Source organism: Lithobates pipiens, unplaced genomic scaffold (assembly GCF_037356315.1).
Source record: "Lithobates pipiens isolate NorthernLeopardFrog02 unplaced genomic scaffold, aLitPip1_a1.2 Scaffold_8, whole genome shotgun sequence".
In the NCBI taxonomy this organism is placed as follows: domain Eukaryota; kingdom Metazoa; phylum Chordata; class Amphibia; order Anura; family Ranidae; genus Lithobates; species Lithobates pipiens.
The window spans coordinates 305,473,280-305,496,262 of NW_027507903.1; the positions used below are offsets into that span (position 1 = coordinate 305,473,280).

At 38.5% G+C, this 22,983-nt stretch overlaps 1 protein-coding gene across 1 annotated transcript; it reads left to right on the top strand.

Moving 5' to 3' along the window:
* The first annotated feature begins 373 nt into the window (after positions 1-373).
* On the top strand, positions 374-8,009 carry LOC143963101 (ranaspumin-like). Its single transcript, XM_077472665.1, has 11 exons — positions 374-523; positions 749-793; positions 2,117-2,178; positions 4,239-4,301; positions 4,426-4,482; positions 6,073-6,123; positions 6,278-6,343; positions 6,442-6,492; positions 6,636-6,668; positions 7,689-7,768; positions 7,879-8,009. Exons 1-10 carry the CDS (start codon positions 475-477, stop codon positions 7,749-7,751), a joined length of 540 nt encoding a protein of 179 aa, XP_077328791.1. The 5' UTR covers positions 374-474; the 3' UTR covers positions 7,752-7,768; positions 7,879-8,009.
* The last annotated feature ends 14,974 nt before the right edge of the window (positions 8,010-22,983 follow it).

Sequence of the window (22,983 nt, forward strand, 5' to 3'; positions counted from 1 at the left end):
TTACAAAAATGCGAGGGATATACTCACTTTTGTGAGATAATGTATATATAGAAGCATCAAATTAAATGAAAGTTCAAGTTTTTTCTAATTACATTTCAGATGTATAGCTTCTTGACATTTTGCAATGTTCATTTACTTTGTTAAAATTCTAAAAAATATACTTCATCCTAGGTGTATGAAATCCAACTCCCAACCATGTTTGAGGGATCAGAAGTTGAAAATTAATATAACTTGTGTCTTTATTTCGAAATAATATGTAACCTAAGAACAATTGCAAAAGTTTGAGATTTGAGGACATTTCACAATCCTTGTTGACAATAAGATCATATTAAATGTCATGAAGCAATGACACCTCATAAGGTGATGACAGATCTGTTTTGTAGGGTATAAATACAGTGGTAAGTGGTCACTGATCTATGACATTTTCTCCATCTATCTATCATCTTTGGTCTGAAAAATTTATTGTCAGCCATCATGAAGACTGCAGTTGCATTTCTATTTGTAGCAGTAACCTACTGCTTTGGTAAGTTTATTTTCTTTTTCAGTCACTTTTTTGTAATGTAGTATTCATTTAGATTTGAGTATTAGCTAAAATCTGTCAAATAAATGGTAATAATGTAGTGCGATGACTAATTAGCTGCCTAGATGTCTTTTCAAAGAAACAATATACTGTATATTGGTAGGTCATGTCTTTATTAATGTTTGATTTGTCAATGTATAACCTTCATATTTATGTTTACTTGTGCAGCTTCTAGCCTTAATGGCTTTACTGCCCTTGGAGGACATGAGGCCGGTAAGTGGATGCATCTGTATATGTTATAATCCTATGTATGCTGAGATTGTGGTATGTTATAGTAAAGCATTTTAGCATTGAGATTATAAAAAGCATCTAGCATCTCAAGATCGTAACAAAATAAATTCATAAATGAACTAAATTGATCAAAAGAGGCAGGGAGATGGTACGCTACCTTTGGAAATAAAATGATATCTACTTTGCAAGCATGTAAAAATCAGTTCTCTAAAGATCTTAAATAAAGTGTCTCCCCTAATGAGGCCAGTACACATCATAGGGCCAAGCCACAAGGAAAAATGCTGCTCATTTAAACATATGTCCCTTTGCAACACAATTCAATATGCTGAAAATTAAGTGAGTTTCAACAAAAGGACAAAATGTTAAGCCAAGTTTTATTACTCATTTTAGGTATATAGAGGGTGAGAAATAGAACCCTTATCAATATCTTATTTCTGTATGTTTCCTGGCTGGATTAGGGTAGATTTCAGCCTCACCTTTTGTCCTCGTGATGATTGTCTTTGAGACAAAGAATTATGGAACAGCCAAAATGTCACAGTTGCCACCAAAAGAAAAGGGGCAGGGAAACCCTTCGGTGGGAACAACTCTCCACTGCCTCCAGTGACAATAGGAGAGTAACCCTCATTTGGTAGAGATTCCCTTTCATATTCTGTTGCATTTTCAGGACAGGAAATTGAAGAATATCTTGTTAATACATAAAAAACTAAACTTACAGGTGTTTTAATCGTTCCCAATTCTATGCAAGCTAAGGAAAAAAAGTTTAGGCTATGCATATATTACTTTAATGTCTTTCTGCTCAGCACCTAATGTGGAACTTCAGGAAGAGATACAAACTCATATTTAATCCATTTACAGTATACATTAATTAAAACAAAAACCCTAAAAATATATGTTTGTCTTTATATAAAAAAAATAATAATACAGCAGGAAGAGGAAGGAGGAGTATGCTGCATTGTCCATGACTGTCAAGGTAACGTGTGTGGACCTTGCTAATAGAAGGCAATGGAACAGTGATGACCTTTACAGTGAGCTGCTTCTGTTTCACCTTCCAACAACAGGTTTGGCCAGGTTCATAACCAAGGTGAAGATGCACAAGATAAATCATTTTTAAAAGTGCAAAATCACTCAGTAATAGATGTATCCTATCTCCTAGCAGTGACACCTTACCTCAAACAACAAACATAGATAATTATCATTTTTGTTGTTTCATTTTTTTTTTTAACTTTGCTCAAACATATTTCTATTCCTAATCATCATTGATGTGCTATTTGTAATAAACTTTAATAAATGTATCTCTTTATGCAGCACCTGGGCCCAAGAAAGATCTACCTACCATCCCCAAAGATTGCCTACTGAAGTTAATTCAGGTATACCTTTAGACACATTTTTTCTTAAATGTAGCCTAGAGGGCAAGAAAAGGAACTAGTGGTATATTTTAGTTCCTAGGTAAGGATGTATATCTTCATGGAAATCCACTCTAGAAAAATGGATGGTGCATTTTGATACATTGAATTGGATATTTACAATGGTAAATATCAACGGCTGTACTTCCAGCATGTCTGCCTTTTTCCAGCTCCATTACATGGGGGATGAAGAGATTAGTAGTTTACAGAAGGCTGATATGCATTCAGTTCATATCGCAAGAAGTGACAAGGACTGCATTTCTGGCAAAATCAATAGGTATTTTCTGCACTTGCTGAAAATGTTCTTACCTGAAAAAAGAAAATGCATGCAGTCACCACATTTTAAGGGCTGGTACATTTTTTATTGGGTTTAGCCATCCTTTAGGTGCATTCTTAATTGGGTTCTTGGTCACTTAGCCTTTTCACTAAGGTGCCACTTGAAAAAATCTTTTCAATACCCGCCCCTCCCTTTCCTAATAAGCATATGTCCCTGAATCAAACTATTGCTATCTTAGCCTTTGGTAGTTAAAACTCTAAACACTGTATTAATGGTGATAAGAAATATATTTAGGCCTTTGTTGAATTCCAATGCTGTTTTTGTTATTACTACCTTAGGTGGTAAAGAAAGACACAGCTTAGCACTCTTACTTTAAAGTACTCCTTCCTAAACTCATAGTAAATCTTTTTTCTTTCATGTTCATGTTCATGTGACAGTGTACTGTCCTTGGGAAGAAGAATCTATATTTAGAATATTTATAGTAGCCCTATTTATATATAAACATGATACTTAACCACTTATGGACCACCCGCCGTCATTATACAGCGGCACTTTGAAGTGGATTCGCCGCAAGATCACTTTTATCGGTGGCAGGAGAGGGCCTCCCTTCCCGCAGGTCTCTGGTGCCCTCCGCCGATTACCAGAGCCACTGGCAGCGGCGGAGGTGATTGCGTCCTCTCCCCTGCTTGCCATGGAGATGAGTGAGGGGAAGATGGCCCTGGCTTGGCTCGATACAATTGCAGGGCGGAAATGACATCAAAACGTCACTTCCGCCCATAGCTCTTAAAGGAACTTTTTTTTTCCAAACAACTTTTTTTTATTTTTATTTTTAATTGCATTGTAGTGTAAGTATGAGATCTGAGGTCTTTTTGACACCAGATCTCATATTTAGGAGGTCCTGTCATGCTTTTTTTTTATTACAAGGAATGTTTACATTCCTTGTAATAGGAATAAAAGTGCTACAATTGTTTTCTTTTAAAGAACAGTGTAAAAATAAAAAGTAAAATAAATAAGAAAAAACAAATATTTTTTAACGCTCTATGTCCCACCGAACTCACATGCAACATGTGGAATTTTGTAAACATCGCATATGGAGATTTTTAAGATTTTTAATTCAATAACATGTATCTTTTTCAAAAAAAGTGCGCTTGTAAGACTGCTGCGCTAATACAGTGTGACAGAAAGTTAAGTTAAGTTTGAAAAATAGGCCTAGTCTCAAAGTGGTTAAAGTAGGACTTCACTCAAAAGTGAAAGTTCTGCTAGTTTGCTTCCTCCACCCCTACTCTTTACCATTTGACGCAGCAGTTACTAGTTACATGGTTTTGATGGGTACCTGCTCCACCTTTCACCTGGATCCCTGCGGCTATCCAATCAGGAGTTTTCCCTCCTTCCTCTTAGCACATCACTTTACCACTTCAAATCACAGATCCCAGAGGATTGCGGGACCATTCACAAGGTTTGTGCATGGGCAATGTGAAGGCTGCTGTGAAGCTGTAAGGCTCCACAGCCAGTTTCCCTTAGTTAAGATTCCAGCACTAGGGTAGGGACCATAAACCCAGTGAAGAATGCCCTCAAGCAAGGACCTGGACAGGTAGGTGTCCTTATATTGAAGGTCAACAATATTTGTAGTTGATGACTACATTTTTTGGGGGGAGACTGAAGCTCATCTTGCAATCTTATATTATATATTATATAATATTATATATTATAATAAGGGTATATGATTTCAACATTTTTTCATTTACAGACTGATCTGAAAAACAGTCTTGAAACACTAAGGAAATTGCTCTGTTTGTACAAGCAAGGACAGGTATGTTTGTTTGGATTTTCCATTATGTTGCTATAATGAAATTTAGACCTAATGCCTCTATCTAAAAATGCTCTTTATACAAGCTAATATGTAGTAAAACACTTATTTTTCTTTTTTGTCACAGAAAGAAAATAATCACAAGCTGTTCATGGACTTCTTAGTAGAACTGCATGAGACTTTGGTAACGCATTTTACAAATTTTTTCAATATGTTTTCATACACTATTGCATTACATTTGTAAGCATGTTGAATCACCTACATTTTTGGTTGCCTTATATTTATCACTTACATAATAGTTAATAATGCGTGATCAGTTTCAATGATTGCAATTTATATTTTATATCATAAATGTACTGCAGCCAACAATAAGGCAGCTATGTATTAATAGGTATAAAAACAGTTACATTTTTCAGTTTAAAATTTAAAAGAAAACATAAAAGACCTCAACAAAAGTAACACTGTGTGCTAGATTGGAACAGTTTGTATGCTTGGATATTGTTTACCACATTAGCAAAGAATTGTGCATGTGTGTACTGTATGTCAATAGGGGGATCTACTGGAGAGTGGGTTAATTCCAAGCATCAGGTTGCCTTCTCTTGTCTATGGGTCCTAAAGTTTTACACAGCGTTATCAAACCTGTGTATGAATCTATTATCTTTAAGTTAGGAGCTTCTTCAAATATTATATCAATATATCAGTAGATCACAGGAGTGCAGTTTGTTCTGCACACCTGTGATCTCCTTTAAAGGAAAAGCTCATGTCTAGTGCAGATCTAGTAGTTCTAGTAGCCCACAGTAGGGCTTGCATAAAGCTAATCTCCCGGCAGATATAAAAACACAAACTTGTCTTACATCCTTAAATGTATCTTTTTCACTGTAAGATGTGTTAGTACATCATTTTGATCCGATATCAGCCTTTTGTAGTCTCTGTACTCAGATCGGCAGTGGAAGAAGCAGCATTAGAAGCTAGTCAGTTATGTTGCAGTGAAAAAGGAATTCTGATAGCAGGATGGAGCATATTGACAGAGAGGTGAACTCTTCAGTGTGCTTCTTCAGATTCCACTGTCTACTCACAGGATCTGTAAGTGTTGCTTAACTGTTAAAAAAAATCAGGTTTCCAGAATGGCTGTGCTGTCTGGTGGAGCTGTGGAAATGCCATGACTGGTGAAACTAAATTTAGTCTAAGTCTAATGGTCTAAGTTTGGGGAAGAGTAACTTAAGCTGGCTATAAATGGTTAGTTTTTTTTTCATTTTTCAACACAGAGATTACTCCATTCTCATAAGTGAAGTAGATGAGTAATCCCCCCTTCCTCTCAGTGGAACATTGTATTCACCCAGAGCTGTTAGAATACAATGATCAGTGGCTGCAGCTGATTGGTGAAACAATTGCCTTCTATCGAAAAGAGACAGCCACCCACTAATTGAAATTCAGTTTGTCCCTGTTGAACCAGCTAGATTCTGGTAGATTTATGGCCAGCTTCACTACAGTTATCTAATTGATGTTTGGGGAAAGGAACCAAATGTTTAGATCCCCAACAATTTTGTTGGCTCTCAACATTCACGAAAGTCCATACTCTGCACTGATGAAGCCCAGCAAACTGGAACCAGCCATGTTCTTTAGAATAAATGACTCATCCTAAGTTGTATTGTGCTCTGTGGTTCTGGAGGCACAATTAGCCCATGGGCATGGAGGCACAGATAGCCAATGGATGACTCTGACTAATAAAGAAATACACTTTACATTAATAATTCGTTGTTCTCTATCTTTACAGAAAGATGCAGGATGCACAGTTGATCAAATCCTGAGCCTAGAAGAATTCCTGGTAAATCAAATGTGTACAATATATGAAAAAGCAATGTTATTCTGAAAAAAAATTGGAAATTTAGTGATGGAAGGTTCAAAAAACTGTAGGTGCAGCTATTTAGAATTCTATTTATATTTTCAGTCAAAGTCAAATGTTGTCGTTGATTTTTTAGGAAAAAGTTGGTGACCAAGTTGGTGAAGTGGCCAAGCAGCTTGTCTATGAAATTTTTAAATTATTGGTAAGTAGTTCTGTACAAAGATACAGTATATGAAAGGAATGTTTTTCATAAAACAAAAGCAATAGAGAACTTCTCTAATGACCTTATCTGTTTTCTAGGATGAACTGCAAATTCTTACTACAGTGAATGGCCTCCTATGCAGCTTGCTGGTAGGATATAAAGTATACTGAGTTTGGGGGACAGAGTAGAGTTAGAACAATTATCTATAAATAAAACATATTATAGTTTTTTTGTTATATTATCTATTGTGTACTCTGCATAGTGAATAATTTGTTTTTAATCATTTTTGCAGGATGAACCTCTTGGAAATCTGGTGAAGGCACTGGTAAGAGTAACTGATCAATGTTTTGAATTATTGCATTTAAAGATGTCTTAAATTGTGAAATCTTTGTGCAAAAAAGGCAAATATGGGGCAGATGACTTGCAATCAATATTCCTGTAGGTCCCCACAGCTGGTTTTACACAATAACTGACATGCCATGCCCTGTTTTTACTGCATTCCTGTTGAGTGGTGATTTGCTGACTGGTAGGGGAATATGGAAGAAGCACAGAGCCACAAAATGTAAAGGGTCGTACACATGGGCTGAATATTGGGGGGCATCGGCCGGTTCAATAGAAACTGGATAATATTGTATGCCTGCTTCTGTCGAAGGGGCATGTCTGAAAAAGATCTGCAGATCGGCAACCAATCAGCGATCTTAGCCAATGGCTGGGAGGTTTGACCGGAGTGCTCTGGGGGGGGGGGGACTTCCCCTTGTCAGAACACAATAGCTCAGCGGGGGAGATTGATGTATTAACATTGGATTGTTAGTACAGCGTCTCTTTCTGAGCTCTTCAGTTTTTTTTCATTCAGCCCCCTGGGTTGAATGAAAACAAATGGATAGTGTGTACCAGGCTTAAAAAGCAGGAAGATCTTGATGCAGCTCCATCAAGGAGGACTGTGAGAAGCACAGTGACCTCACCAGATCCCACTTCAGATCTCCTCAGACTAGCAGTCAGAGGCACAATGTCTCACACTACATACTGTATATACAGCTATAAAGATGCAGGCACACGGGTGCCTAGAGAGAGGAAGTACACTACTACTGTTCAGGAGGAATTCAAGACAAATTTTTGATTTTTCAGGTTACATGTTGAACATAGGCATAATCAGCATTTTCTTGATGTTCCTCATACCATAGTAAATCTTTATTTTCTATATTTATATATATATATATATATATATATATATATATATATATATATATATATATATATATATATATATATATATATATATATATATATACACACACACTATGAAAGGTTTTATATATACCAACATGTGTTATGATGATTGCTTTAGGGTGGTGGTAAAGATCAAGGAGGAAAATCTGGTGGACTTTTGCCAATTCCTGTTTTGGGATAAAGACTGATGTTCTCAATGTGAGTAATTGGTTTATTTTACTTTTAATTAAGTAAATCTAATCATGTTTTTTTACTGTTATATTATACTGCACTATCAACTTTATAATAAACGTAATTTCATCTTTCAGGTACCAGTTTTAAAACGAAATCAACAGATCCGAGAGTTATTACACAGCATCATATTCTTTAAAAATTGCAAAATATTGATTACTACGAGCATAATAAACTTATAATAAACCGATGTTCATATTATAAATTATTTCCTTGCTTTATTCTTTTACTATGTGTACTTGATGTTATTTGAAGCTAGGTGAGGTATAGGGGAGTGAACTGAAGCAAATTTGTTTACTTCAAACATTCAAATATATGAAAGATACAGTATCTACATTTTTTATTCTGCTGTAAGTGATCGGAGATCTGAAATGTAGCTTTATTTGTTTAGCATCATACACTACTTACATAAAATAATAACTTAACAGCATGTTTACGGATAAAGGGATTTAGGTATTTCTTAAACGTACCACATTCACTATAGTGTTTGTGAGGGTACTATCTTGGACACTGCCAGTGATATGTGTTTTCCATTTACATAGAGACTACATGATCTGTGGTGCTTTATGCACAGCAGTAAGCTGAAAACAGACCCTGCCCTTGATTGAAGTTTGTAATCCAGTAGGCGATCTTCCAACCACAAATCAACCTACTTTCTGCTTGACTGCTGAACCTTTACTCACATGGATTTTTAGAATATTCCTAGTATATCAGCCCATTAAAATTCACCTTCAGGGTCCACAGAAGTTTCGGGTAAATAAAACAAGTTTTCAGGTAAATAAAACAAACCCCTCAGGCATCACAAAATAATTTAAAGTGAGAAATCAAGCACCGAGCATTCTTCTTCAATCTATAAAGTATTCTCTGGAGTGGATAGCATTACACAAACATATTACAACTAGTCATTAGCAAATCTGCTAGGCTAAGATCCACAAAGAACATGTCCAAAAATCTGTTAATTTTAAACTGTAAATTCCATTAAAGTCAATCAAAAATAATTTCTCTCCATTTTTAAGTGTAATAGGCAAGGGGTTCTCAAAAGGGCATGGAAAACTGGGCACTGCCAGGGAGGGACATGTACCAATGCAAACATTTTCAGCAGGGAGCAACTCTTTTAAAAGGGCTTAAAATGAAAATCTAGAAATCCCTTGAAATAACATGCTTTGGAGATGCTATAAGCCAGGACAAGCTCTTTTTAATAAGGTTTAACATGTTATACTAAAAATACATAATTTCTTTAACTAATATGCTTGGGGATGCCTTAAACTTCCCTGTGAAGGGCCATCATTGTATGATCTACTAGAGCAAAAGTGACATTTAAAAAGAAATGGGAGCCTATAAATGACATGCCAAAGCACTTTGTCGGAACAAAGGCCTTCTCCACACAACACTAGCCTGCTGGTTGTGGGGGGATTTGGCAGGGCTTACCATAGTTTGGAGGCCCCTTTTAAAATAAAGGGGTCCCAGATACTACCCCCAACCCCCAAGTGAATGAGCAAGGAATATATAGTACCCTTAATTACTCATTTAAAAAAAATGAAAAGTAAAAAACACACACCTTATAAAAAACATTTTTTGGAAAGAACAAAAATGCTGGTGACAAAGTCCTTTGTTACAAAAAAAAATGCGTGTGACAGTGTGGAAATCTGGCCGGGGCAGGAAGGGGGTAAAGGTGCCCAGTATGAAAGTGGTTAAACATATGTTAAGTATTCTCTTTCTGTCTTGCAAATGTAGCTGTGCAGGTTTTTTAATAAATATCTGTTCATCCTGCTAGTGTCTGCTCTCTCTAGGTCCTTCTTTAATAAAAGAATATACTACTAAGCCGCGCTTAAGTTATGCAAACAACTGATTGTGCACAAAAAAATAAACTGAAAACATAGTATGATAACCATATAGAAATTAGTGAACATGTGTGCATAGTGTTCTTCATTTCACATTTTATAATAATCGTGTTTGTGGTTTATATATACGGACTCACTGCTTAAATATTGAGTGTTTTTGTTTTGTTTTTCTTATATGCCGATAGAGGCCCACCTAATGGAAATTTATGTTGTAAGGGTCAATTTTTATGTTTAAAGTTTTCTATATGTGCTTTACACTATGCACACATGTTCACTAATTTCTATATGGTTATCATACTGTGTTTTCAGTTTATTTTTTTGTGCACAATCAGTTGTTTGCATAAGTTAAGCGCGGCTTAGTAGTATATTCTTTAATTTTTTCTGTATTTATGTGACACAGCAAAGCCGCAGCTAAACGTTCATTCCCACAGGTATTACTTTAGAGTACATATAATTTACACTTTTTCTTTTACCTTAGCGCAGTTTCTCACATTCCTTCTTTAATAAAGTGATCACCAACTCTCAGTGCTTCATGGTGGCTGTCCACTCCAATGTGTGAACTACAGGCAGCAGCTGTGGTGTCCTCCAATCTGCTGCAGTCACTATTACAGGGACAGGCTAAATATATATCATCCGGGATCGCGGACAGGCGTTGTTTGACTGGCTGAGCTGAGATAATGTCACTCCCGTGCATGCACGTCGGAGTCATGGCCACGGCATGGATAGCAAGCCATATTTGAGAGTGCAGTGAGCATTGTGCCAGTGGCATCACTGGGGTTGCTAATTTAATTATCCCCTAAACAGTGCATGTTTAGGAGATATTTACTTTACCTACAGGTACGTTTTATTATAGGCTTACCTGTAGGTATCAGTATAAAAATCCTTTACTACAACTTTAAGGGAAAATACATATCTACGGTAGCTGTTGCTTGGAGCTCTTGTGTCTGCTGTCATAATGCAGGAATTATGTTTAGGCACTTTACCTGAAAGCAGTTTATATAGAACTGTAGCAGATTATATGCAAGTTACTGTCCTATCAAGTGTTTGGGGACCTGGGTCCCCAGGGGACATGTATCAATGCAAAAAAAAGTTTTAAAAACTGCAGTTTTTTCGGGAGCAGTGATTTTAATAATGATTAAAGTGAAACAATGAAAGTGTAATATTCCTTTAAATTTCGTACCTGGGGGGTGTCTATAGTATAAAAAAGAGAACAAGAGGCGCCTCTGGGTGTAGACTGTATAAACTTTCTTTAATAAAATCTGTGATAAAAAACACTCACATTGTAGCAGTTATAATCAGGCGGTGTACTAATCCCATGTAACGGAGGGGAAGAGAAGCCTCGGTGTGGTCATTCCAAAGCACTGTGGAGTCTTGTCAGAATGTTTCCGCTCATTGTGGCCGTGCAGATGTTCATAAAAGCCGGCGTTAGCGAGGCGCGTCCATCCGAGGCATGGAACGCAAACAGAACTCCAGGCGAAGGGGGATGACGTCACGAGGGATGCAACGCGTTTCCTGAGCCAGCAGAGCCGTGGATGATACGACGGCTGCACTCCTTTGTCAAGCTGTCCGTTCGGGATCAAGATTAAAGAATAAATAGCGGAGACGGGGAAAGGGGGGGGGGGGGAGCGGCGCAGGGCCAGTGAAGGAGGAAGATAAAAATATGAAAATGGGGCGGGGAAAATGAAAAACAGTAAATACTAAGCCGATACATAAAAACCATGAATCATAATAAGTTACAGTATATGGGAATACTTAAAAGCTTGGTGGAGAAATATTAATAAAAAGAAAAAAAATATATATATAACAAAAAATTACATAAATAAAAAATGAAAAATAAATAATAAATAAAAAATATATAATAATAAAAAATTATAAGTAAAAAATAAATAAATAAATAAATAAATAAATAAATAAATAAAGAGCACTACCAATAAATACTACATGTAAATAGTGAAAGGCAAAAAAATAACCAGTGTTATATATACACTGGAAAATTATTATCTCATATAAAATCAGCAAGCCAGTATAAAAGCATATATATGTGGCTAAGAGGACCATATATGAAGAATTTTTACACATATAGGAATTAGATATTAAAGAATGGTGGAGATCTCTATACATTCATTAATTCCACCGGGCGCTAAGGCATCAAGACAATAAATCCAGTATGTTTCTCTAGCGCAGAGTTTTTTAAAATGTTCGGCCAGAGGGAGAGAACTAGAGATTTTTTCTATAATCCACACCTTGAGGCCGGAGGTGGACCCTTGATGGGTCGTAACAAAGTGTCTGGGGACACTATGGGGGTCAGTTTTGCCTTCAATAGACCTCCTGTGCTCCCCAAACCTCTGTCTGGCTGGCTGAATAGTTTGGCCAACATAGACGAGGCCACAGGGGCAGGTGTGGCCATATACAACATAATCTGAAGAACAATTGTAGAAGTCCTTTAAACAATAGGTAGTACCTCTTGTACTAAAAGACCTCTGGCCATGTTCAACAAAAGCACACATTTTACACAATTTTTTTTCCCAACAAGAGGGATAAGGGTGGGTACTGAAACGGAAATAGGAACGGTTTTTCATTTGCTCTGAGCAATTTTACTTTTTAGATTAGGGGCTCTGCCATAAGTTACCTTTGGATGAGGAGGAAGAATGGATTTTAGATGCGGATCTTGTTGTAAGATATCCCAGTGATTTTCCAGGATTTTCTCCATTTTTTATGTTTTGAATGGAAGGTTGTAATAAAATTACTAGAATAGTCCCTATGTGATGAGTGGACTTTTTCGGGTTTACCATGTAGATACAGTTGGTACGCCTCCTCCACGAGACTTTCAGGATATTGTTTTTCCTTGAATTTTGTTTTCAAGGAAATACTTGATTGAATATAATCTTTGTCTCGTGTACAATTCTGTTTAAGGCGACAGAATTGGCCTTTAGGTATGTTCTGAACCCATTTTGGGTAATGGCATACTTTTAAAATGCAGATAAGAGTTCCCAGCAGTTGGCTTTCATGAGTAAATGTAAGACCGTATGTGTTCTTATTGCAGTATTCAGTAAACGAATTGATACAATCTGGAGTACCATCCCAGATAATTATCAGATCGTCTATGTATCTTCCGAAGAAGATAATATTAGGAGAAAATGGATTATTATTATGGATAAAATGATGTTCCCAGTATCCCATCGCTAGGTTAGCATAGGAGTGAGCAAAATTTGCTCCCATAGCTGTACCTTGTTGTTGCAAATAAAAATCTCCATTGAATGTGAAGTAGTTATGGGTCAGACAAAATTGTGTGGCTTCTATATAATAATGAAGGAGGCCTGATGGGCATTCATTAGAGGGTCAGTAGACAAGAAGTATTCAAGGGCCATTATACCAAAAGAATGTGGGATGGACGTGTATAATGAACTGATATGCAATGATAGCCACATATATGTGTGCTCCCAAGTGTATGATGAGAGGAGTTCCAGGAGATGTGTTCCATCTCTGATGTACGACGGGGGTAATTGGACTAAAGGCTGTAAAAATTGATCTATATATGAACTAAAACCAGAGGTGACACTGTCCATGGACGCTACAATGGGTCTACCTGGTGGATGTTGCTGATTTTTATGAATTTTGGGAAGGTGGTAGAAGTATGGTATGGAGTATAAAGCCTTGTGTAGGAAGGAACTTTCAATTTTTGTGATAATACCATACGATAAAGCAGTTTTAATCAGTTGGTCAGCTTCCTTGGCAAAACTACTAGTAGGATCAATCTTTAATTTGATGTATGTGGATTAATCAGAAAGTAATTTTACAGCTTCCGCAATGTAATCGTCCTTATTCTGGAGTACAATTGCTCCACCTTTATCTGCGGACCTTATTACAATATCGCTGGCCTGAGTAAGGTGCCCCAGAGCCTTGGTTTGTAAAGCAGTAAGATTGTATGAATTGTTGGAAGTGGAACTACAAAGTTTAGTCATATCAGCAAATACGACTCTATAGAAACTTTCCAGATATGGACCCTTAGAGTGAGTGGGAAAGAATATAGATTTGGGGTTAAGGCTGGAGTGTATGATAGGGGGAGAAGTCGCTAAATGTTGTGAAAGCAACTTTAGTAGATCATCTTCTGTGTTGGACAGGTCAAGGTCAAAGCATTCATGGTTTTCAGAAATAATTTCAGACTCATTCAATGAGGAGGTAGACAAGAAAGAGTCATTTGTGTGTCCGGAATATTCAATTTGGCTTTTTCATTTTGATATGAAAATGTCTCTTTAATGTTAGTTTTCTGATATAGCTGTTGAGATCCTTCAACAATAGGAAGGGATTAGGTCGATTGGTAGGAGCAAAGGATAGACCACGACTCAATAGTGAAATATCTGCGGGGGATAGGATTTGTTTAGAAAGATTAAAGATTTTTATTGTTTTATTATTTTCTGGAAGTTTATTAGTGGGAGCACAGGAGGTCTATTGAAGGCAAAACTGACCCCCATAGTGACCCCAGACACTTTGTTACGACCCATCAAGGGTCCACCTCCGGCCTCAAGGTGTGGATTATAGAACAAATCTCTAGTTTTCTCCCTCCGGCCGAACGTTTTAAAAAACTCTGCGCTAGAGAAACATACTGGATTTATTGTCTCGAAGCCTTAGTGCCCGGTGAAATTAATGAATGTATAGAGATCTCCACCATTCTTTAATATCTAATTCCTATATGTGTAAAAATTCTTCATATATGGTCCACTTAGCCACATATATATGTTTTTATACTGGCTTGCTTTTAATATATGAGATAATAATTTTCCAGTGTATATATACCACTGGTTATTTTTTTGCCTTTCACTATTTACATGTAGTATTTATTGGTAGTTCTCTTTTTTTATTTATTTATTTTTTTATTTTTTTATTATTATTTTTTATTATTTATTATATATTTTTTATTTATTATTTATTTTTCATTTTTTATTTATGTAATTTTTTGTTATATATATATATATATATATATATATATATATATATATATATATATATATATATATATATATATATATATATTATTTTTTTTTCTTTTTATTAATATTTCTCCACCAACTTTTAAGTATTCCCATATACTGTAACTTATTATGATTCATGGTTTTTATGTATTGGCTTAGTATTTACTGTTTTTCATTTTCCCCACCTCATTTTCATATTTTTATCTTCCTCCTTCACTGGCCCCACGCCCCCCCCTTTCCCCGTTTCTGCTATTTATTCTTTCATCTTGATCCCGAACGGCCAGCTTGACAAAGGAGTGCAGCCGTCGTATCATCCACAGCTCTGCTGGCTCAGGAAACACGTTGCATCCCTCGTGATGTCATCCCCCTTCGCCTGGAGTTCTGTTTGAGTTCCATGCCTCGGATGGACGTGCATCGCTAACGCCGGCTTGTATGGACATCTGCACGGCCACAACGAGCGGAAACATTCAGACAAGACTCCACAGCGCTTTGTAATGACCACACTGAGGCTCCTCTTCCCCTCCGTTACATGGGATTAGTACACTGCCTGATTATAACTGCTACAATGTGAGTGTTTTTTATCACGGATTTTATTACCCACTACAGCCCCGGACCAATAAACACCTTAAGGACCAGAGGTCTTTTTCCAATTTCGCACTGCGCTGCTTTAACTAGTAATTGCGCGGTCATGCAATATTGTACCCAAACGAAATTTGCGTCCTTTTCTTCCCATAAATAGAGCTTTCTTTTGATGGTATTTGATTGCCTCTGCGATTTTTATTTTTTGCGATATAAATGGAAAAAGAGCGAAAATTTTGAAAAAAAAAGATATTTTCTTCTTTTTGTTATAAGAAAAATCGAATAAACTAAATTTTAGTCATACATTGAGGGTAAAATTTATTCAGCCACATGTCTTTAGTAAAAAAAATGTCAATAAGTGTATATTTTTTGGTTTGCGCAAAAGTTATAGCGTCTACAAACTAGAGTACATTTTCTGGAATTTACACAGCTTTTAATTTATGACTGCCTATCTCATTTCTTGAGGTGCTAAAATGGCAGGGCAGTACAAACCCCCCCCCAAATGACCCCATTTTGGAAAGTAGACACCCCAAGGAAATTGCTGATGGGTATGTTGAGCCCATTGAATATTTATTTTTTTTGTCCTAAGGGATTGAATAATGACAAAAAAAAAATAAAAATTTACAAAAAGTTGTCACTAAATGATATATTGCTCACACATGCCATGGTTATATGTGGAATTGCACCCCAAAATATATTCCGCTACTTCTCCCGAGTATGGGGATACCACATGTGTGGGACTTTTTGGGAGTCTAGTCGCGCACGGCACCCCGAAAACCAATCACCACCTTCAGGATTTCTAAGGGTGCAAATTTTTGATTTCACTCCTCACTACCTATCACAGTTTCGAAGGCCATAAAATGCCAAAATAGCACAAAACCCCCCAAAATGACCCCATTTTGGAAAGTAGACACCCCAAGCTATTTACTGAGAGGCATGTTGAGCCCATGGAATATTTTATATTTTGCCACAAGTTGCGGGAATATTACAAACTTTTTTTTTTTGCACAAAGTTGTCACTAAATGATATATTGCTCCCACATGCTATGGGCATATGTGAAATGACACCCCAAAATACATTCTGCTGCTTCTCCTGAGTACAGGGATACCACATGTGTGGGACTTTTTGGGAGCCTAGCCGCGTACGGGACCCCGAAATCCAAGCACCGCCTTCAGGATTTCTAAGGGCATACATTTTTTATTTTACTCCTCACTACCTATCACTACCTATCACAGTTTTGAAGGCCATAAAATGCCAAGATGGCACAAAACCCCCCCAAATGACCCCATTTTGGAAAGTAGACACCCCAAGCTATTTGCTGAGGGCCATGTTGAGACCATTGAATATTTTTTTTTTTTTGTCCCAAGGGATTGAATAATGACAAAAAATTAAAAAAATTTTTTTTTTTACAAAAAGTTGTCACTAAATGATATATTGCTCACACATGCCATGGTTATATGTGGAATTGCACCCCAAAATATATTCCTCTACTTCTCCCGAGTATGGGGATACCACATGTGTGGGACTTTTTGGGAGTCTAGTCGCGCACGGCACCCCGAAAACCAATCACCACCTTCAGGATTTCTAAGGGTGCGAATTTTTGATTTCACTCCTCACTACCTATCACAGTTTCGAAGGCCATAAAATGCCAAAATAGCACAAAACCCCCCAAAATGACCCCATTTTGGAAAGTAGACACCCCAAGCTATTTACTGAGAGGCATGTTGAGTCCATGAAATATTTTATATTTTGCCACAAGTTGCGGGAATATTACAAACTTTTTTTTTTTTGCACAAAGTTGTCACTAAATGATATATTGCTCACACATGCTATGGGCATAAGTCAAATTACACCCCAAAATAAATTCTGCTGCTTCTCCCGAGTACGGGGATACCACATGTGGGGGACTTTTTGGGAGCCTAGCCACGTACGGGACCCCGAAAACCAAGCACTGCCTTCCGGATTTAAATATAAAATGCTACCAAAAAACTGTTAGCGATGGCAGGGATCAGGCCTGACTCTGCGATCGCTGCAGTTATGTGTTTAGTGTTTTGTAAGTGACAGTGATCGATCGATACTACACTTGGGTGGGCTGGGCAGAGGGGCAAAACGCAGGTGCTAGCAGGTATCTGGGCTGATCCCGCTAACAATGCGTCTTTTTGGAACCCTGAACTGCTGGGGACGCTAGTATAGATCTGATCAGATCAGATATTGATCTGTTCAGATTCTATACCACTACGGGAGGTTTATGCTTTGCGTGTGGGTGTTAGCGGTACTGGCACTAACCTAGCGCTGCCTGGGGCAACGCAGACCCTGACCCTAAAACCTAATTGATATCACCCGCCGGGTGATCAGGGGGTTAAACCTTTATTGGGTAATAAATGGTGGGTGCCCTGATGCTATAAAAAGCAAACTAACCAGAGTCACCCGTAACACTTATACGGTGATCACTGGTGAAAGGGTTAACTAGGGGCAATTAGGGGGTTCAAATTTTTATTAGGTAGTATATGGGGGTCCCTGGCGCTATATAAAAACCTGACGGGGAACCTAAATAACTAACTGGCTAACCAGCGTCACCAGTGACACTTATACTGTGATCGCTGGTGAAAGGGTTAACTAGGGGCAATCAGGGGGTTAAAACCATTATTGGGTAGTATATGGGGGTACCTAACGCTATAAAAACCTGGCGGTGAACCTAAAAAAATAACTAGCTACCTAACGACACTAGTGACACTAATGCAGCGATCATAAAAACGATCGCCTAGTGACACTGGCAAAAGGGGGTGAAAGGGTTAACTAGCGGCAATCAGGGGGTTAAAACCATTATTGGGTAGTATATCGGGGTACCTAGCGCTATAAAAACCTGGCGGTGAACCTAAAAAAATAACTAGCTACCTAGCGGCACTAGTGACACTAATGCAGCGATCAGAAAAACGATCGCTTAGTGACACTGGCAAAAGGGGGTGACAGGGTTAACTAGGGGCAATCAGGGGGTTAAAACCATTATTGGGTAGTATATCGGGGTACCTAGCGCTATAAAAACCTGGCGGTGAACCTAAAAAAATAACTAGCTACCTAACGACACTAGTGACACTAATGCAGCGATCATAAAAATGATCGCTTAGTGACACTGGCAAAAGGGGGTGAAAGGGTTAACTAGGGGCAATCAGGGGGTTAAAACCATTATTGGGTAGTATATTGGGGTACCTAGCGCTATAAAAACCTGGCGGTGAACCTAAAAAAATAACTAGCTACCTAGCGACACTAGCGACATTAATGCAGCGATCAGAAAAATGATCGCTTAGTGACACTGGCAAAAGGGGGGTGAAAGGGTTAACTAGGGGCAATCAGGGGGTTAAAACCATTATTGGGTAGTATATCGGGGTACCTAGCACTATAAAAACCTGGCGGTGAACCTAAAAAAATAACTAGCTACCTAGCGACACTAATGCAGCGATCAGAAAAATGATTGCTTAGTGACACTGGCAAAAGGGGGGTGAAAGGGTTAACTAGGGGCAACCAGGGGGTTAAAACCATTATTGGGTAGTGTATCGGGGTACCTAGCGCTATAAAAACCAGGCGGTGAACCTAAAAAAATAACTAGCTACCTAGCGACAGTAGCGACACTAATGCAGCGATCAGAAAAATGATCGCTTAGTGACACTGGCAAAAGGGGGGTGAAAGGGTTAACTAGGGGCAATCAGGGGGTTAAAACCATTATTGGGTAGTATATCGGGGTACCTAGCACTATAAAAACCTGGCGGTGAACCTAAAGAAATAACTAGCTACCTAGCGACACTAATGCAGCGATCAGAAAAATGATTGCTTAGTGACACTGGCAAAAGGGGGCTGAAAGGGTTAACTAGGGGCAATCAGGGGGTTAAAACCATTATTGGGTAGTATATCGGGGTACCTAGCGCTATAAAAACCAGGCGGTGAACCTAAAAAAATAACTAGCTACCTAGCGACAGTAGCGACACTAATGCAGCGATCAGAAAAATGATCGCTTAGTGACACTGGCAAAAGGGGGTGAAAGGGTTAACTCTAGGGGCAATCAGGGGGTTAAATCTTTATTGGGGGGTGATAGGGCGCTACCCTGGACCTAACACTAACTGCCCTGACAGTTTTAACTGTTATAACTGACACTGAATGCAGTGATCAGTAAAGAAATGATCAATGCAATCAGTGACACTGTGACTGGGGGGGGGAGGGGGGCGGGGGGGATCGGGGGGTGATCGGGCGGGATCAGGGGGGGTTTGTGTGCCTGTGTGTACCTACATGTCAGTGTAGTGTTGGTGCACACTTACTTTTAGTCTTCTCCTTGTAGTCCGGTCAAAAAGACCGCCCGAGGAGAATGACATCACTTCCTCCTTCCTGTGTAAACAATACACAGTGGGAGGAAGCTTCTCATTGGCCAGGAGCGATCCAGAGGGGGTGGCCAGAAACCAACGGCCATCCCCTCATCACAGATCGCTCCTGGAGCGAATCGGACCGCCGAATCCAGCGGGAGGGGGTCCGATAGGACCCCCCACCCGCTGGAAGGCAGGCACGTACATGTACGTGCTTGTGCCTGCCTGTGCCATTGTGATGACGTACAATGGCAATACGGCGGTCCTTAAGTGGTTAAAGAAAGTTTATACAGCCTACACCCAGAGGTGCCTCATGCTCTCTTTTTTATCCTCTACAGTGCCACCGGGAACCTGGTTTCAGTTTCCACCAGACGGCTGCCGGGCTTGGACTGTGTGTAGTGTTTAAAGAAGAAAAAAATTATTTTAATTTTTTTTCTTCCCCTTCCCGCCCCGTCCCCCCCTTCCTTTCTTTGCCCTGTTGTCCAGCTTCCAAGTGGTTTTTGGCTATACTCACAGTATTGCCATTTATTTATTATTTATTGATTAATTTTTATTTTTTTATTTTTCTCTGATGTGTATATGTAATTTGTCAATAGCATATCTTTATGCTTGTATGTCCACATTTGGAGCACTGTATTTTTATCGGTTTTCACTGTGAAAATTGCGGTAGATTGTTGTGTTTTTCTTAGCGCCATATACTTGTATATACTTGGTGTCTACAGTATGCCTGTGAAGGGGCGCATGTTTCCCATGCTTAGAACTTTCCCTGCACAAAGTGTCATTTCTGCAGGAAAAAAAGTAATTTAAAATCACTCGCGGCTATAATGAATTGTCGGCTCCTGTAATACAGAGAACACTCATTGAAAGTCATTGATTAAAAAAAAAAGCGTGGGGTTCCCTCAAATTCAATTACCAGGTCCTTCAGGTCTGGTATTGATATTAAGGGGAACCCCGCGGCAAATTTAAAAAAAAATTGACGTGGGGTTCCCCCTAAATATCCACGCTCATTACTACCGCCTCTAGGTATCAAGCAATTGGTAGTCTGATCCAGCCTTTGGTGAGTATAGGGCCATGCCTTTTCGGACCCTCTTGACTAATTGTCATGATAGCATGTCTGTGTTGATACTTATTTGGTTCATTATACTCCCTACAGATGTACCACACACGCATCTACCCCTGATGAAGCGAGCACGTTCTTATGAAATGTATACTTTTTATGCATGTGTACTCTGTGCACTTTTTTTTTTATACTTTTTATGCATGTGTACTCTGCAATTTACACTTTATACCTTTATACGTGTAATGACATTTTCTTCTGTATGTATCATTTCAGTGGCTTGGCTATGATTCATGTTTATGTTTGCATGACTATTTTAATAAATTTTGAGACTGCATTTACTCTGTCAATTGTTGGCTTAATGCATTCACCTCATTTAAAGTCCCGGCACGATTTCCTGTATTTGTGCAAGGTAGCTCTATGTGCAGCTACATGTAAACAGACTCCAGTGTCTCCAATCCATCACGTTTAGATCTGGAAAAATTAAAAAGGATGCACTTGGAGGTAAAGGGGGCAAATGGACACAAGACCATTTACAACTGCTTTTCCATACAGCTGTATTGAGCTTCTGATCAGCTGGTGCTGTAAATCTAATAGGCAAACCTAATCAAATTCACTTCTGCAAGCACTGTGAATGACTAAACAAATATAAACACTTAATTTGATTAGAAATATATTAAGACATTTTACTCAAAGAAGGTTTTTTTATATAGCAATTATTATTGTGTGACTCCGCACAAAGGATACAGCTTTGTGATGAAGTTTGCTGTGGCGTTTTTGCTACAGCGCAGTCATCCAGAACCAAGCCCACTGCGGTGCACACCTGGTGAGTTCTGTGATCGCTGTGTCCCTTGGACACAGCTGATCACAGAACAGGGTAAAGGGTCAATCACAGCTGATCACAGTGTAAACACACTTGCCGGGTTATTGGTATTCCTTTCATCACACTGTGACAGCATGAGGAGAGGAGATTCAGTAACCAGCAAGTGTGAAAGCGGACATCTATACTGATGATCAGGGTACTGATCATCAGTGTCCTGATAATCAGTACAGCCTCAACAGTGTCCATCAGTGCTGCCTATCAGTGCCAATCAGTGCTGATCAGTGCTGCCAATCAGTGCCACCTATTGATGCCCATCAGTGCTGCCTATTAGTGCCCATCAATGCCGCTCATCAGTTCTGCCTCTCTGTGCCCTTCAGTGCTGCCTATTACTGCCCACCAGTGCTGTCTATCGGTGCCATTCAGTGCTTCAAATCAGTGCAGCCTCATCAGTGTCGCCTCATTAGTGTCCATCAATGCTGCCTCATCAGTGACCATCAGTGCAGGCTATCAGTGCTGCCTATTAGACATGTGCAAAAGGAAAAAATGTGTTTAGTTTCGTTTCGTTTTAATTCGTTAATTCATTAATTTCGTTTAGTTATATTCGTTAACTTCCTTAAATTCGTTTTCGGATTTCGTTTAGTTTTCTACCGAATTCGAAAAATCGGCCACATTCGAAAATATTTCAACCAAATTCGAAAATATTTCTACCGGATTCGAAATGATTTCAACATGATTCGACATTATTTCAACCACATTCGAAAATATTTTGTGACCCGACTTTAGGGCCATGTATCTCGGGGTCACTTGGTGCTAGAAACTCCAAATTTGGATATGTTGTAGTGCTAGTATTATTGTGTTTGCATTCCAAATTTGGGGTTTCTAGCTATAAGTGACCCCGAGATATGTGGCCCCAAAATCGGGTCACAAAATGTTATTAGTTATTAGAGCAGAGAATAATATTTTGCGACCCAATTTTGGGGCCACATATCTCGGGGTCACTTATAGCTAGAAACCCCAAATTTGGTATGCAAACACAATAATACTAGCACTACAACATATCCAATAAGTGTCTAGCACCAAGTGACCCCGAGATACATGGCCCTAAAGTCGGGTCACAAAATATCTTCGAATGCGGTTGAAATAATGTTGAATCATGTTGAAATCATTTCGAATGCAGTTGAAATAATGTCGAATCATGTTGAAATAATTTCGAATGCATTCGAAATTATTTCAACATGATTCAACATTATTTCAACCACATTCGAAAATATTTTGTGACCCGACTTTAGGGCCCTGTATCTCGGGGTCACTTGGTACTAGAAACTCCAAATTTGAATATGTTTTAGTGCTAGTACTATTGTGTTTGCATCCCAAATTTGGGTTTTTTAGCTATAAGTGACCCCGAGATATGTGGCCCCAAAATCGGGTCCCAAAATGTTATTCTCTGCTCTAATAACTAATAACATTTTGCGACCCGATTTTGGGGCCACATATCTCGGGGTCACTTATAGCTAGAAACCCCAAATTTGGTATGCAAACACAATAATACTAGCACTACAACAT

Bases quoted from the DNA above. Each gene is read 5' to 3' on its own strand.
- LOC143963101 (XM_077472665.1), top strand. From the start codon at position 475: ATGAAGACTGCAGTTGCATTTCTATTTGTAGCAGTAACCTACTGCTTT. The intron at 6,124-6,277 runs GTAAATCAAATG...TTGATTTTTTAG, and splicing joins TGAGCCTAGAAGAATTCCTG to GAAAAAGTTGGTGACCAAGT. The intron at 6,344-6,441 runs GTAAGTAGTTCT...TCTGTTTTCTAG, and splicing joins ATGAAATTTTTAAATTATTG to GATGAACTGCAAATTCTTAC.